General features: G+C 36.5%; 1 protein-coding gene across 9 annotated transcripts in view; it reads left to right on the forward strand.

Annotated features, from left to right (window-relative positions):
• Positions 1-17,240, forward strand: part of ANKRD17 (ankyrin repeat domain 17) — a 164,228-nt gene that overhangs the window by 127,382 nt on the left and 19,606 nt on the right. For all 9 annotated transcript variants that reach the window (XM_057547253.1, XM_057547254.1, XM_057547259.1 and 6 more), the window contains 5 exons: positions 8,443-8,614; positions 9,758-10,205; positions 10,650-10,805; positions 12,687-12,836; positions 14,197-15,833. In XM_057547253.1, coding sequence (XP_057403236.1) covers positions 8,443-8,614; positions 9,758-10,205; positions 10,650-10,805; positions 12,687-12,836; positions 14,197-15,833 — 2,563 coding nt within the window. The remainder of the gene's footprint in view (positions 1-8,442; positions 8,615-9,757; positions 10,206-10,649; positions 10,806-12,686; positions 12,837-14,196; positions 15,834-17,240) is intronic.

Here is a 17,240-nt window from a genome sequence, read left to right on the forward strand (position 1 = left end):
TTAAGTAACTTGCCAAAGCTAGGCTAAGATTTAAATCCACTTTTTTTATTCTAAATTCCCTGCTTTCCTCTCCTCCCTTAATTGAGGTCAACCTACCTTTTAGTGCTTTCTCCTTATAATATTATAATATCCTGTTTTTGCATTACTCTCTCATTTTTAGATGTTAGAATCGCTAAGTAATAGTTATTTCATAATATTGTTTCTTTTTGCATTTTTATAAATCTTAGAAGGCATCCTTTCTATAGCTGAGACATAGATATCTGTTTTTAAATAAAATCTTTAATTGTTTCAAACCTTTGTTGTTTATACGTTACATGAAATACATTTAGAGATTTACTGCATACCTGTGGATCACAAAGTCAAGAAGCAGCTTTTAGGAATGTCCTATTGTGCATGTCTATTCTCAATCAACTTCAATGATTTTTTTTTCTTTTTTCTTTATTACAATAATGTGTTCAGTTTAAACTGTGAACTATGCAAAGATAACTAAAAGAAAAGCATACGCCATCATTGTAAGGTAACTGAAGTTCAAAACCTGGTATGGTAATTAACTAAAAGTCCTCACTTCTAACCTTTAAAGCCTTTTTTTTTTTTTTTAACACATTCTTTTTTTTTTTTTTTTTTAATTTATTTTATTTTTGGCTGTGTTGGGTCTTCGTTGCTTTGCGCAGGCTTCCTCTAGTTGCAGAGAGCGGGGGCCGCTCTTCATTGCGGTGTGCGGGCTTCCCATTGTGGTGGTTTCTCTTGTTGCGGAGCACGGGCTCTAGGCACGTGAGCTTCAGTAATTGTGGCACGTGGGCTTCAGTAGTTGTGGCTCGCGGGCTCCAGAGCACAGGCTCAGTAGTTGTGGCGCACGGGCCCAGTTGCTCCGCGGCATGTGGGATCCTCCCGCACCAGGGCTCGAACCCATGTCCCCTGCATTGGCAGGCGGATTCCTAACCACTGGGCCCCCAGGGAAGCCCTTTAAAGCCTTTTAAGACCTTACATGTTCTGCCCACTCACACCACTTCTTACACCTGTCTGATCTTATTTTACTACTTTCTCTTGGTCACTTTGCTCTATCCATAATGACCATCCTTTTTGCTCTTGCTATGCCTTCTGCCTTGAATGTCACTTCACTTGCCTCATATTTTAGTTTCCCTTTTACATTCTTCCTACTCTTCTTCCCTTCTTTATTTTCATGTTCTAATATTCTAAATACTGTATTTTACTTAGTTATCTTGTTTGTCTCTCTCTACCACGAGATTGTATGAACTACAAAATGGTGCCTGGCATGTTAGTAAACATTTGTTGAACTAATAAATATCCATGTATATGAAAACTGTACTTTTTAAAAATTAGAATCATGCGGACATATTACTCTAATACTTGCTTTTCGCTCTCTCAATAAGTGAAGAATATTGTCAACTGATAATGATTTATAACTGCATAATATACTCCATAGTAGGTTTGTTTCCAGTTTTGTCGCTACAAATAATGTTGCAATAAACATCATTATACATATTTCTTTATATTTTGGTGCTTTTATTTTTATGGAGTAAGTTTCTTCACTTGGGTCAGTATATTTTAAATTTGATACTTTCAGAATATTTTCCTACTACCATCAGCAATACATAAGTGTTGTTTCCTTGAATTCTCGCCAGTCTTTCTTAACCTAGATGTTCATGCTTTCAGAGCCTCAGATTTAAAGCAATTCAAAAGGAACTTCTTTCAATGTCATTGCATATTTTCCAGTGTTAATTCCTAATCATAAATTAATTAGATGCAAATTCTTCTGCATGCACTGATACTTTATAAACAGTTTTGAATGGGGATGGTACATAGATAGAATTCTAGACTGTGGATGAGACTCTTCTTTCCTGAACTCCAGCCCCTTTCTATTTCTATTTAAAAAATTATCAGATTGAGATAGGGTTTGGTTCACTATTTTTTATGTATGATTTACATCTGGAAAAATACACTGTTTTGCCTTTTGAGGCTCAGTACATTCTGGGTCCACCATTTCTGATTTAGAAGTATCATTGGAGTGGTCTTGTCTGGTTTGACTTGGATGTTCTGCATGGGTAACTTACTGCTTGTGTAAAAATGCTCCTTTGATCAACCTTTCTAATTTGAAAATGTTGGGTAATAGGTTTGTAAAAATTGCTGCTGAGAATACTGCTCATTATATTCAGCAGATTCCCTTATCTCCTTATGCAGCAAACACTATGTGGAAGAGTCCCTGCTCTAGAGCAGTTCATCTGGTCTAACTGTGGAATACTCTGGCAGTTGATTGCTTCTTCTCTTAGGACATTAACAACTAGGTTATATTTTGGGCTGTTAGAATCCATAGTGGGTATTATTGGTCTGCATTTTTAATGTTTTACCCCTCTACTTTATCACTTATTGTTTTTTCTCTTTGTAAACTTTCATAATCTTTTAGGGAGCTATGTACGGTGTATTTTTAAAATATTCCTCATAGATGTTTTCAGTTGTGTTTTTTGCCACCACTAAAGCTATTAATATGCCCACCTCACAATCTCAGTTTCATACATTTCATTCTCTGATTATCACCTCTTGTCTTTTCAGCTTTACTCCCTCTAGAATTCTACCTCCAGCAATCCTAAAAACATTCTGTCTACCAATAAATTGTAGGATCCATTTATTGTACCACCCTTCACTGGCTTTACTCTTTTCTTTCTACAAGCCCATTCCTGCTCCCATTTGCAGCAAAACTTGTCTATTTTGGGTATTCCAGTTCTTTTTTGTCTTGAATCTACTCCTACCAGGTTCTCACTCCTACAGCTCCACCAAAACTATGCCTTTACGGTCTTTGGGGACCCTCACTAGCTAAATCCAGTGATTACGTCTCTATCCTTATCTTACTAAGCCTAATAACACCTGACATACTCTATTTACTTGGCCTCCATTACACTACACACTCTTGGTTTTTCTCTTATCTTTCTGAATGTTCCTTCTGTATCTCTAGTTCTTCCTCTTCTCCCCTCTTAGTTGGCAAGTCATTTAGCTTATTACATGATCTTCTTTATCCACTGGTCATCTCATCCTGCTTCTTACCTTTAAATATAATCTAGCTGATCCCAGATTTATGTCTTTAGCCCAGACCTCTTCCCTACATTCCAGTCTCTTATATCTAGCTAGCTACTCAACATGTCCTTTTGGATACCTAATTAGACATCTCATACTTATGTTCAAATGTGAACTCCTGATCTTTGCCCACTCCAAACCCACAGCTCTGTCTTGTAATTGCTCAGGCTAAAGATATTGATATCATGCTTGAATTCTCTCTGTCCTCCATTGTGTTGGAAAATCTACTTACCTTTGCCTTAGAGCTATATCTAGGATCCTAGTCACTGTTTATCACTTCTCACCCTGATTCAAGTCATTAATATCATCTTTTACCTGTATTTCCACAGTAGTCATTTAACTGGTCTCCCTGATTCCATCATTGCTCTGCAGTCTGTGCTCTATTTAACACTTAGAGTGATCCTCTATATCACTTAAATCAAATCACTCTTTTGCTCAAAACCCTACAGTGCCATTTCCCTCAGAGCAAAAGATAAAAAGTCTTTAAAATGCCCCGTGGGACCTTAGGTGATGAAGTCTCCTGATATGCTTTCTGAAAGTCATTTTCTATTATTCTCAACCAGACTGGCCTACTTAAACATTCCAGGCCTACTTGAACATACAGCTTATATACTGACTGTTCTCTTTGCCTGCTATACTTCAAATCTTTTAAATGTTTACTTAAACTTCACCTTCATGTTCCCCTACATGTCCCCATATACACACTTCTCTTCCTCTGCTCCAGTATTCCTGTTTTACATTGTACTTAACACCTTTTTAAAAAACTATATAATGTATTATGTTTGCTATCTGTGTGCCCCCCCCCCAGCAACTAAATGTAAGCTTCATAAGCTTCATGAGGGCAGGGATATTTTGTCTGCTGCTGAGTCCTAAGAGACTAGAACCATGCTTAGTACATAGTTATCAAAAAATGTTCGCTGGATCCTGCCCTTCCCTTCCCCTGTACTCCTTGATCTCTTTTTCTGTTATTGATACCACTACTGATTATTCAGAAATAACTGAAATCTTGATGTCGTTTTCAGATACTCAATTATCTTTGCTCCGCATTCTCTATATCCATCAAATAAGTTAGTGTAGTAGATTAACTTAATCCAGTATCTGGCACATATAAACCCCCTAAATATTAATGGTATCAGTATCATCATCATCACCTTTAATTGAGCTTTGGCAGTCTCTTTATGTCTTCTGTTCCATCCTCTCCTAAATTATCACTTCTCGCCTGAAGTATTGCAGTGGGCTTCTTAACAGTCTGTCTATAAATAAATACCTTTGCCTCTGTCATCTTTTGCCTTCAGTTTAATCCTTCTTTGTTCCAATGTAACTTTTCCAGTTCCCATAGTTTCTGATACACAGATAAGATTGCCTTTACTCCCTACTCGAAATCCTTCAGTCTGTCTTCATTGTCTGCATGGGAAATTTCAAACATTCAGCTCTTCCTGTCTTCTCTAGACTCCTCACTCACTATGGTTTTCTACTCACATGTCTCATTCACATAACTGCATCCAAATATGCACATGGGGGACTTCCCTGGCGGTCCAGTGGTTAAGACTCCGCGCTTCCAATGCAGGGGGCGTGGGTTCTATCTCTGGTCAGGGATCTAAGATCCCACATGCCTTGAGGTGTGGCCAAAAAAAGAAAAAAACAAATTTGCACATGGTATTTCTTCAGTCTGGACTGCCTCTCCCTAAATCCTTAAATTCTCATCTTAAAAAGCTTAACTCTCAAACATCAATTTGTTTCCTGAATCTATAATTAGAAATCACCAGTTAGGGAATTCCCTGGCAGTCCAGTGGTTAGGACTCAGTGTTTTCACTACTGCTGGGGCCTGGGTTGGGGAACTAAGTAAGATCCTGCAGCCAAAAAAAAAAATCAGTTGGACTAGTGTGCTTTCTTTCCTTTTCCACAATGAGGTTATTTATTCTGCAATTTGACTCTTTTCTTCAAAACCTCTACCCTCCCCCACATATGCTCACAAACATGTAGTAGTTCCCCGGTAAGTGAAATGAGGTCTAGGCATGTACCTTGTGAGAAAATATAGAATGTAGGCTGAATTTCTAACCCTGTTTACCTGCACCTCCAGACTTACTCGAGTCTCATGGTTTAAATACTCTGTTTTCATCGTTTCTCTTTCGGATCTTGTATCAGTTATTACCACCTCTCCCATACTTTAGTGCCTGCTGTTTCATTAACTGCTACCCTCTTTCTACAACTTCATGAAGTTAACTATCCTAATGAAACCTTACCTCAAATTTAGTATTTTGTTTCCTTACCTAAATATTTTAAGGGAATAATCTATGTCTTGTTGACTCTACTTTTCTTTTTAATTCTCCGTCCAGGACCATTTGTTTACTTCTCCACTAATTCAGTGAACTAACTATGGCAGAGGTCACCAATGGCATCTTACTGCCGAATCCAGAATAAGATTAGACATCTCATACTTGTGTCCTTACTGATACTTTGTGATACTTACCAATGTCGATTTGCCTTCCTTTATGAAACTCTTCTCCCATTGAAGCTGCTTTCTCCTGATTGTCTTCTTCTGCCTGATATATGCCTTTCTAAAAGTCTCATTTGGTCTTCCTTTTAATAACGGATATTCCCTCCCCACTACCTTCCCCCTCTTTATGTGTACGTACACACACACACACACACACACACACACACACACACACATTGTTATAGCCTTTTACCTTTGGTGATTTCCTTTAATTTATTAGTTTCAGCTACCACCTGCAAACTAATAATGCCTCTTAAGTCTGTATCTATCTTGTCAAATTCTGCTTAGTTTTAGAGAGCTCCATACCTTGTAGGTCCTTTTGCAGCCATAGTCTGAGATCTCTCCCCTAGAAAGAAATTGTTTCCCTAGGACCTCTGAATTTGTGTCTCACTTTTTAGTGCATCTAAAGGGTTAGTAAGATCTATGAAATTATCAAAATACCAGCCTTATAACTTCAAAATTTAGAAATAAGAGTAACTACTTATCCCTTAGGGCTAAACTCTAAAATTTCATAATTCAGACTGTTGCCAGCGGGCCAGCCTCCACTGACTGAACTCTGTAAGCCCTGAGGCACATTCATACCTAAGGACCCAGCCACACCTACACACTAAGGCCTATCCCAGCCCATCACCTCTACCCACCCCTAAGGCCAGATGGTTTTAGAGGAAAGCCTGCTTTCTAGTTTTTCTATTTTTAAACGTTCTTCCCCCCTTGAATACCAATCACAATTACTTCTTACCACTGGACACATTTTTAAAATCAAGCAAAATTAATAACTCATCTGGCCGAGCCAAAAGTCTTAAACCTCACTTGTTATTTTTATCCCCCCAAAGCTATTTCCTGTACCTTTCTCAAGGCTTTTTTGTCCATACAGATGTGATACAGACAAAATATCAGTTTTATTATTCCTGATTCTAAATTGGAGAGGTCAGTATCTATCTACAGCCACAGTTGCTTTGAAATTGTCTCTGGCACACCCTTCACCCCCCTTTCTACTCCTTCTCTTCCCTTCACACTTACCTATTTATTTATATCAGCAAAACAGATCAACCCCAAGCCTCCCTCACTGGAGCTCAGGCAAAGATGTAGAAAGTACAGCTCCTGAGGACAGGCATCTTAGCTACATTAAAGCAAGGCTGAATGAGCTGAGTCATACACTCAGTTCCTTCTTTCAAACTCACCAATCAGGTAGTACTCCTCCCTTGTAGTGAACTAGGGTGTGAAGGTCACCAATTACTGTTTTCTTCTCAGTCCTTTGGAAAGGTCAAAAGCTCCTCCTTTACTGGTCTTCAGAGGAAATTTGGGTACTTCTGGAAGACCAGCAAAAATTTCTAGGGGGTAGGTACTATGCAGACAATTTTAATATCTCCAGTTTCCATTTGTGTTCTTTCCTAAAATCCATCTGCTTGAGAAAGTATCTGGTGTTCTATAGATTCTCCTTAATTGTTTACCTTTTTGGAAACAAAGGTCATATCTCTTACCCAAGAGAATGTAATTATGGTGCATTGCCCCAGGGTGTGAAAACTTTCAAGGTGGGCAAAACCTTTTAGGCACCCAACTGGGATTATTTCAAAAGGGAGGAGGAGTGTCTAGCACAAGCTAGAGACTTAAAAAGTCAGACTTTTTCTCAAGAAAAGTAAGTCTGATTTGGCTTATAAATTTGTCTTTAAGGGCTGGTTTCAGTAGTTAGGATATTGTGACATTTTCCATAAACTGAGTATCATTGTTTTGACACATATTTAAAATACACATAAAATATATAGAAAGCTAGATTATATCAAGGAATATGTACTTTGAAAATGTCATTTAGAGAACACGCAAACAAAAGAGTTTGTAGATGATTTTACCATTTTATGAGCCAAAGAGGAAAATTTAATAGTTAAAATAGCTTATTAAGAGATGTTATTGGACTTTAAAACTTATTCCTAGTTTTTTTGACTGTGAAAGTAATATGTATCCAGTTTAACAAATAGAAACAATGTACAGTCATATAAAGTAACATTGAAAGTCACCATCTTTCTGCTACTTCTTGTCCAAGCCCATGCTCTAGAGGTCATCACTAGTAAGCCTTTGATTTGTATCCTCTTAGCCTTTTTTTTAAATTCCCACTGATAGATTCACATAAAGCACTGCCCCCCCCATAAATGAGATCATTGATTTGCAATTTGCCTTTTTTTCCCTAGCAAATGTAAATTGTGAGTGTTTTCCCAGGTATACATTTATAACTTTTAATGGCTGCCTAGTATTCTGTGAATGTATACTGTTGTTAATTTATCCCCACCCCCGACCCCACCCCATGGATTTACCTAGTTTCCATTTACTACTATTGTAATCAGCTTTGCAATGGAAAGTATTGAGCCTATATTTTTCCACTAGAGGTAGTCATTTTATAGAATATATTCTTAGGATAAGCACTTTGTAATTTTCATAGGAGGCTTTCAAATTACCTTTCTAAAAATGTTAATGTTCATACTGACAGCAGTGTAGGGAAGAATTAATTTTCCCAAACTTTTGCTACCTGATATCTTTTTAAATTTTCCCAAATTAATGAACAACACATGGTAACTTGTTATTTTAATTTATATTTCCATAGTGATTGTGAAGTTATGTATATCTTTATCATTCATCCATTTTGAGATTAGGTTGTCTTTTATCATTAATTTGATCTTGACATTTAAAAATATTATTTTCTCTTTACAGTGATTTGAGTATGATCTTGATCAAACAATGAATTGAACTAAGATGACTTTGAACTGTATGATAGCCCAGTACCCTTAATGATAAAATAACATTATATGACAACCTTTTTCCAAGGTAAATTCCAGTGTTATAATTCTGTTTTATTGATTCTTAAACAGTTAAGGGAAGAAAGTCGGAGGCTGGCTTTGGCTGCAAAAAGAGAAAAGAGAAAGGAGAAGAGAAGAAAGAAAAAAGAAGAACAAAGAAGAAAACTAGAAGAGATCGAAGCCAAAAATAAAGAAAACTTTGAACTCCAAGCTGCTCAAGAAAAAGAAAAGCATAAAGTTGAAGGTATTTTCTCTAAACCATCTAATTTGTTTCATGTAATACATTCTACTCAAAATTATATTTCCTTAAATATCAGTAACTTAAGGTGAAAAAACATCTCTACGTTACTAAAGCCTTAAGTATTTATATGCTATTTTCATTTATTGACTTCTTCCCAGCTTTTTATTATAAAGAGTTTCAAACCTACACGCAAGTTGAAAGAATAATGAAACACCTGAAATACCCTTCACCTAATTTAAAAATAAACATTTTACTGTATTTGCTTTATCTTTTTCTCTAAATATACATACATAGTTTTTTCCTAAGCCGTCTGAAAGTAAATTGCAGACATCTGACATTGCATCTATAAAATATCAGCGCACATCCAAGGAATGACATTTGCTTACATAATTGCAATACCATTTATATAATACCTTAAAAAATTAACAGTAATTCCATAATTTCATCTACAGTCAAGACCATATTCAGATTTTTCTTAAATGAGGGAATTATTTTTAACTAGATTCTAACTAAAAAATTATTTGAGAGGAGGATATTGTTAGAAAGAACCGTTGTCATTAAACCACCAAATATTTATGCTGTGTGTGTGTGTGTTAATTTCCCCCTCCTCCAGCCTTTTATTTTGAAAACTTTCAAACTACAGAAAAGTTTAAGGATTAGTATAATGAACACCTGTAAGTCACCTAGATTCATATAACATTTTGGCACATTTGTTTATCTTTTTTCCTCTCTCTTTTTTTGAATAGTCTTATATATGTTGTACACGTCATACGAAATTACCCCTAAATACTTGAGCAGTGTTTCCCAGTAAAAGAACATTATTTTACATAACCACAATAACATTATTACACTTAAGACATTTAATAATTATGTAATAATATGTAATATACAGTACATATTCATATTTCCCAAAGTGTCCCCAAAATATTTTTTGTAACTGCCTACTATGCGTTGTTTAGAACTTAGGGACAGAGAGAATAGATCAGTCATATCCATCTCATTACCAGTGAATGCTGGAATGACTGATAACTTTATATCTAATAGTAGTAGTAAAGTAAATTCAGCGTTTATTTTTGTCGAGTGCTTAAAGCTAAATATATGCCAAGAACGCTAGAACTTGCTAATTCAGTATTGCTACTTCTACAGATGAGCCTGAAGTCTTGACAGAGCCTCCAAGTGCCACAACCACTACTACCATAGGTATATCTGCAACCTGGACCACTTTGGCAGGTTCCCATGGTAAAAGAAACAATACCATAACTACAACCAGTTCAAAGAGGAAAAACAGGAAAAATAAAATTACTCCAGAAAATGTTCAAATTATATTTGATGATCCACTACCAATCTCATACAGTCAGCCAGAGAAGGTGAATGGAGAGTCCAAGAGCAGCAGTACCAGCGAGAGTGGAGACAGTGATAACATGAGAATTTCCAGTTGCAGTGATGAAAGTAGTAACAGCAACAGCAGCCGAAAGAGTGACAATCATTCACCTGCTATGGTCACCACCACTGTGACCAGCAAGAAGCAGCCATCAGTTCTGGTTACATTTCCAAAGGAAGAGAGAAAATCTGTTTCTGGCAAGGCTTCAATAAAGTTAGTTCCAATTTTCATTTTCATGATTTATAGTATCATTATGAAACACTTTGTTGCTGAATTTTTTAGTAAAGCAGGCAGATGAACAACTGACAAAATAAGGATTTGTCTTTGTTCTAAAGAAGGCATGATTTCATTTGAATTAAAGAATTACTGTGTAATTTCTTCGTTTTGGTTGTTAAACTTAACCCATGGAAAGTATTGATTATGGTTTCTCAGGGATTATTATTGTATTTCAGTTCTGCTAAATTTGACCTCTAGATATTATCTTCTTAAAATTGGCCCTTCATATTATGCTAAGTATTGAAAAGTAAAAAATAAATTTCTCATATATTCATCATAGTATTCTTAAAATAAAGAATAAAATCATATAATAGTTTGCCTTTATCATTAAAAAATTCTACATCTCTTCTATATTTAATGTGTTTTTCCTCCCTGTTAAAGATTGTCAGAGACTATCAGTGAAGTGACCAGTAATTCTCTCTCCACTTGCACAAAATCTGGTCCATCTCCCCTTTCCTCTCCAAATGGGAAATTAACAGTAGCAAGTCCTAAGCGTGGACAAAAGAGGGAAGAAGGATGGAAAGAAGTTGTAAGAAGGTGACTGATTATTTCTTTGATTGTTTTTCTCATTTTTATATGTGCTCTATTTCACAATGAAGCATAGTTTACCTTACAGTTAAATTCCCCTAACTCTTCCAAAGGTTGCAAACAAACTGGTGGCCCAAGGCTGCATCTGGCCAACAGAGACAACCTATACTATATTTTAGACGGAAAAAAAAAAGTATATGTTAACACTTTTAAAATTGGGAAATTTTACATCAAAAGTTAGATCATTGTGGTGTCTGCTTGACCCCCATGGGTATTGGTATTTGGTAGTGAACTAATTTATTTAAGGTGATAGATTGTCTTGTTCAGCTTTGTAACCTCAGAGCCCAATATGTAGTGTCTACAACAAACTTGTAAATATTTGGAGAATGAATTAAGTATTGGTTTTAAACTATTCTTGTCTTCAAATCATAGGATACCTTTATTTCAAGGGTTTTAGGACTAAAATAGTTTGCTGTATTTTGCTTGGAACTTTTAAATAATACGTGTTAAAAAGTAAAACAACATCCCAGAAACTAAAAGGTGGTAAGATACCACAGACCTAGAAAGGATGTGATCCATTATAAATCTTTGATAACCTATTTTAAGGAACTCTCCAGAAATTCCATCAAAAAATTAAACTTTTGATTGTTTTAAAACAAAATCTGTAGTGAACCAAGCTTATTATTGTTAATCTCAAGAGGTACTGTACATTTTTTTATCTTATTTTGGGCCAACACTTCCCCTCAACCCCCGTCTCTATCTTTATCTCTTTCTCTGTCTCACACACATTCTTTTGAACTAACTGAAATCACAACATCAGAATACTCTCTGTACAAAAGTAAGAGAATTCAGTTTTCCTGCTTGTATTTTATATTGTAGTATGCAAGCAAATTCTTAACTAACTTAAAATAATGATCACTGACTGATTATTACGTCCTTTAGGGAAAAAGGAATTATCAAGTAACTTAGTTATGTATACAGAAGGGCCGGGATCATACCTTACCATTTAAAAAAATAATGTATAATTTCATATTTAATCTATTCTAAATAAATAATTTACTTATTCATTGAAGCACAATTGGCTCCTTCTTTTTATTGAGAGTTATACTGTTTTTCTTTTAGAAGTATTCTTTAATTTAGACTTGTCAGAAATTTATATCTACCTTTCCTGAATCTGAGTGTTTAAAATTGTAATTTTGTAAGTGTTAGGTGGGTTTTGCTTTTTTTGGAATTCTAGCAGGCTTTTCTCTTTCCTCACACAACTAAACATCCCTTAGCAAGTTTCCATATTTGGGGATAATCATTTTAATGCCTCTAGAAGAATGCAGGGCAGCAATGAATTTGTAGTATCATCCTTTCAGTTATGTATTCGGGAATAAAAACAATAATGTGAGTCAAACACCCAAAGGTACCCACAAGAAGCCTTTCTTGACTCCTTGGGGTAGATTAGATGCCCCAACCAATGTGTCTTTATGATACCCTATTAGAGCACTTACAACATCGTGTTGTAGTTTTCTTAGTTGGTTTCTACATAGTCAGTATATGTGGGCAAGAACCCCTGTCTGTCTTATTTGCCATTAGTATTTGCATTAACACAGTGTATATCTACATGTATGTGCTTCACAGATATTAATGAAGGACGAAAGTCAAAAAAGCAAACAGTTTTTGGTAATGAGATGAGAAGCTGTGGTAAAGCTCACTCTCTCTCTCTCTCTCTTTTTTTCTGTGGCTCTTAGTTGCCTTTTATCACTTAGAGTGAGAGTAGGTAGAAGAGGCTTATTCGACAATATTCTGCATTTACAGACACATATTTTAGTAATAATTCTTATTTTAATTACAACCACTGATACTTATGATTTATCTTAATTTATTTTTGCAACTGTTAAACAGGTCAAAGAAAGTATCTGTTCCATCAACTGTGATATCCAGAGTGATTGGAAGAGGAGGCTGTAATATTAATGCTATTCGGGAGTTCACTGGTGCACACATAGATATTGATAAGCAGAAAGACAAGACAGGAGACCGGATAATAACTATAAGGCAAAATTTTGTCTCTTACGGTTTTTTTCTTTTGTATTTTATTGCACTAGAGCTTAATTATCAATATATATAAGCATTTGCGTTTTCAATGGAACTTTGTATTTAATAGCATACTTTTTTAAATGGGAATTCGATTCATGTTTAAGATAACCTTTACAGTTTTTTTTTCTTATTTATATGCTCTTGTGAAGTATTTCAAAGGGCTTTAAAGGAATTTTTATTTTGTGTGTGTATGGCAAAGGTTTGAATAATCTTTTCCTTATATAAAATTTTAATATGACATTCTTAAAAACTTCTTTTTAAGAAGAAATGGGTTTCTAACACATTCTCATCTGTAGTTTTCCATCTTTCTCTTAAATTAGCATTGGAGATTTGTTATTCTGAGATTGTATCCTTAGAATATGAGCTCAGTAATAGATTTAAATCTGAAGTGGATGTTTGTTTTAAATTGAATATTTGAACATGTCTATGCCTGAATACCCTTAGAGTAAAGATGATATTCTAAGAAATCATAAATTTGGTTGTGAGAGACAGGTGCCCTTCCCAGTGATGGAGGGACAGATAGTTTTTTAGCCTGCCTCAAGAGGAAGGAGGCAATTAACCAGCTCTGTTTTGCACCTATCCCCTTCTCCTATCTTGTTTATCCCTCCCCTGGGATAGGTGTAGTCACAACTTGCCTTATCCAGAGAAGAGGGGAAGCATATACCCTTTATAAGTAATTTCCCCCTTAGGGTCTCCATAAGGCTTTCCTTTCAATCAAATATTTTCCTGAACTTCCAAGACTGGGGTTTGACCTTATGGCCGTGGTTGTCATTATCAGGATTCTTCTCTCATTTTGAGACATCTGTCCAAAAGAGTTATAATAATCACTCTACTAATAGAGAAACCACTAATAAATATAAATGGGGTCATCTTAGCTACCAGGATTTAAAATAAAATACTATTTTCTTACTCAGTGGTATTATTTTTCTTGCTTATTTGTACTGCTTTTAATATTGATCAGCTGTTTAACTTCATGGTAACAATATGGATTACATAGGATTTTAAAGTGCAATGGTTTTTCTGTCTAGAATATATTTCACAGTAGGAAGATGATTGCTTAGTCTGAGGAAACAATAGTGAAATTAAATTTCTTGGAAAGGAAGTCATTTACTTTTCCTATGAAAAATATAGTGGTGTGTCAGCACAGTTTATTGCTTTGTTTGCATAATACCTCAAAAATAGTCAGAAAATAGCTTCTTAACTTTTATCTGTTCTCTGTATGTGTGTACATACACATACACACACGAATTAATTTAGGCTTTACATATTGAAAAGGGGAAATTGGACCTAATTTTTTTTTTTTTTTGTCAACTTATAGGGGTGGCACTGAATCAACAAGACAAGCAACTCAGTTGATCAATGCTCTGATCAAGGATCCAGACAAAGAAATTGATGAACTTATTCCAAAGAATCGTTTGAAAAGCTCCTCAGCAAATTCCAAAATTGGGTCATCAGCACCTACCACCACTGCTGCTAACAGTTCCTTAATGGGGATTAAAATGACGACTGTAGCTCTGTCATCAACATCTCAGACTGCCACAGCACTCACTGTGCCTGCAATTTCTTCTGCATCTACTCACAAAACCATTAAGAACCCAGTGAATAATGTGAGGCCTGGTTTTCCAGTTTCTCTTCCATTAGCATATCCTCCTCCACAGTTTGCACATGCTTTGCTTGCTGCTCAGACTTTCCAGCAGATCCGTCCACCAAGGTTGCCCATGACGCACTTTGGAGGTACTTTTCCACCAGCTCAATCCACTTGGGGTCCTTTTCCTGTCAGGCCTTTGAGCCCTGCCAGAGCTACTAACTCGCCTAAGCCTCACATGGTGCCTCGCCATAGCAATCAGAATAGCAGTGGTTCTCAGGTGAATTCAGCAGGTTCTTTAACTTCAAGTCCAACAACTACAACCAGTTCATCAGCTTCAACGGTGCCTGGTACATCTACAAATGGCAGTCCAAGTTCACCTTCTGTTAGAAGGCAGCTTTTTGTCACAGTTGTGAAGACATCCAATGCCACCACCACAACAGTCACAACCACAGCAAGTAACAACAGCACTGCACCCACAAATGCCACATATCCTATGCCTACTGCCAAAGAACACTACCCAGTATCATCCCCATCTTCCCCATCACCACCAGCCCAGCCAGGAGGGGTTTCTAGAAACAGCCCTTTGGATTGTGGAACAGCATCTCCAAATAAAGGGGCATCTTCCTCTGAACAGGAAGCAGGTAGTCCACCAGTAGTAGAAACAACAAACAGTAGACCTCCAAACAGCAGCAGTTCTTCTGGGAGTTCATCAGTTCATTCTACTCAGCAGCAACCTCCGGGATCTGTTTCTCAAGAGCCAAGACCACCTCTTCAGCAGTCTCAGGTTCCTCCCCCGGAAGTTAGAATGACTGTTCCTCCTTTAGTAACAACAAGTTCTGCTCCAGTGGCGGTGCCTTCTACTGCCCCAGTGACTTACCCTATGCCTCAGACACAAATGGGATGCTCCCAGCCTCCGCCTAAAATGGAACCCCCTGCTATTAGACCACCCTCTCATGGCACAACTGCCCCTCACAAGAATCCAGCTCCTGTGCAAAATTCATCTGTTGCAGTCCTCAGTGTCAATCACATTAAAAGACCTCACAGTGTTCCCTCTTCTGTCCAGCTACCTTCGACCTTAAGTACACAAAGTGCTTGTCAAAATTCAGTACATCCAGCAAATAAGCCTATTGCTCCCAATTTCAGTGCCCCCTTACCATTTGGGCCCTTTAGCACATTGTTTGAAAATAGCCCTACTTCTGCTCATGCCTTCTGGGGAGGATCTGTTGTTTCATCTCAGTCAACACCAGAATCTATGCTATCAGGAAAATCCTCATATTTGCCAAATTCAGATCCTTTACATCAGTCTGATACTTCCAAAGCTCCAGGTTTTAGACCACCATTACAGAGACCTGCTCCAAGTCCCTCAGGTAAGTTTGTATTTTCTGACATTCTGCAGCTGCTCATTTCTACAAATGATGTTGAAACTCTTGGTTATTTTCTAATATTTTTACTCTGTGACTGGCTCAGATAGACAGATTGTAGTACTAATTCAAATGCTATTGTGAGTATTGAGTATGTCTAGTATGGCATTATTATTTTTTAAATCTTTTTAGAAGCTGTAATGGATTTTTATCTTAAATTTACTATAAATAAATTTCTTCATCAGGTATATTTTTCTCTCTCAAAATAAAGAAAAGGGGACTTCCCTGGTAGTCCAGTGGTTAAGACTCCACACTCCCAATGCAGGGGGCCCGGGTTCGATCCCTGGTCAGGGAAATAAATCCCACATGCCGCAACTAAGACCGGGAGCAGCCAAATAAATAAATAAATAAATTTTTTAAAATAAATAAATTTTGAAAAATCTCATATTTTAATTTAATAAGATAATGCCATCAAAAGTTTGCTTTTAGTTCAAATAAAAAATAATTACCAAAGATTTTTAAAATTTGATTTCACTTCCGACTGTCTTTTTTGTTTTAAAAATAATGAGAGGGCTTCCCTGGTGGCGCAGTGGTTGAGAATCTGCCTGCTAATGCAGGAGACACGGGTTCGAGCCCTGGTCTGGGAAGATCCCACATGCCATGGAGCAGCTGGGCCCGTGAGCCACAGCTGCTGAGCCTGCGCGTCTGGAGCCTGTGCCCCGCAACGGGAGGGGCCGCGATAGTGAAAGGCCCGTGCACCGCGATGAAGAGCGGTCCCCGCACCGCGATGAAGAGTGGCCCCCACTTGCCGCAACTAGAGAAAGCCCTCGCACGAACCGAAGACCCAGCACAACCAAAAATAAATAAATAAATAAATAAATAAATAAATAAATAAAATAAAATAAAAAAAAATTAAAAAAAAAAAGCTAACCCTTAAAAAAATAAATAAATAAATAAAATAAAATAAAAATAATGAGAAAAATATAGAGCTACATAGCTCAATAGGGTAGGCACTAACTATATGTGCTATTTAAATTTAATAAAATTAAAAATTCATCTCAGTCAAGCTGGCCATTTTAAAAATTTTTTCCCAGTTTTGTTGAGATATAGTTGACGTACATCACTGTATATGAGTTTAAGGTGTAGAGCATAATGGTTTGACTTACATACATTGTGAGATGATTACGGCAGTAAATTTACTTAGCATTCATCATCTCCTATAGATACAATTTTTTAAAAAAAAGAAAAAGGAAAAAGTATTTTTCCTTGTGATGAGAGCTCCTAGGATTTAGTCTCTCTTAACAGCTTTCCTATGTATCATACAGTAGTGTTAACTACCGTTACTATGTTGCACATTACATCCCTAATACTTACTTGTCTCGTAACTGGAAGTTTGTACCTTTTGACCACCTT

This window comes from Balaenoptera acutorostrata, chromosome 5 (genome assembly GCF_949987535.1).
Source record: "Balaenoptera acutorostrata chromosome 5, mBalAcu1.1, whole genome shotgun sequence".
Taxonomy (NCBI): Eukaryota; Metazoa; Chordata; class Mammalia; order Artiodactyla; family Balaenopteridae; genus Balaenoptera; species Balaenoptera acutorostrata.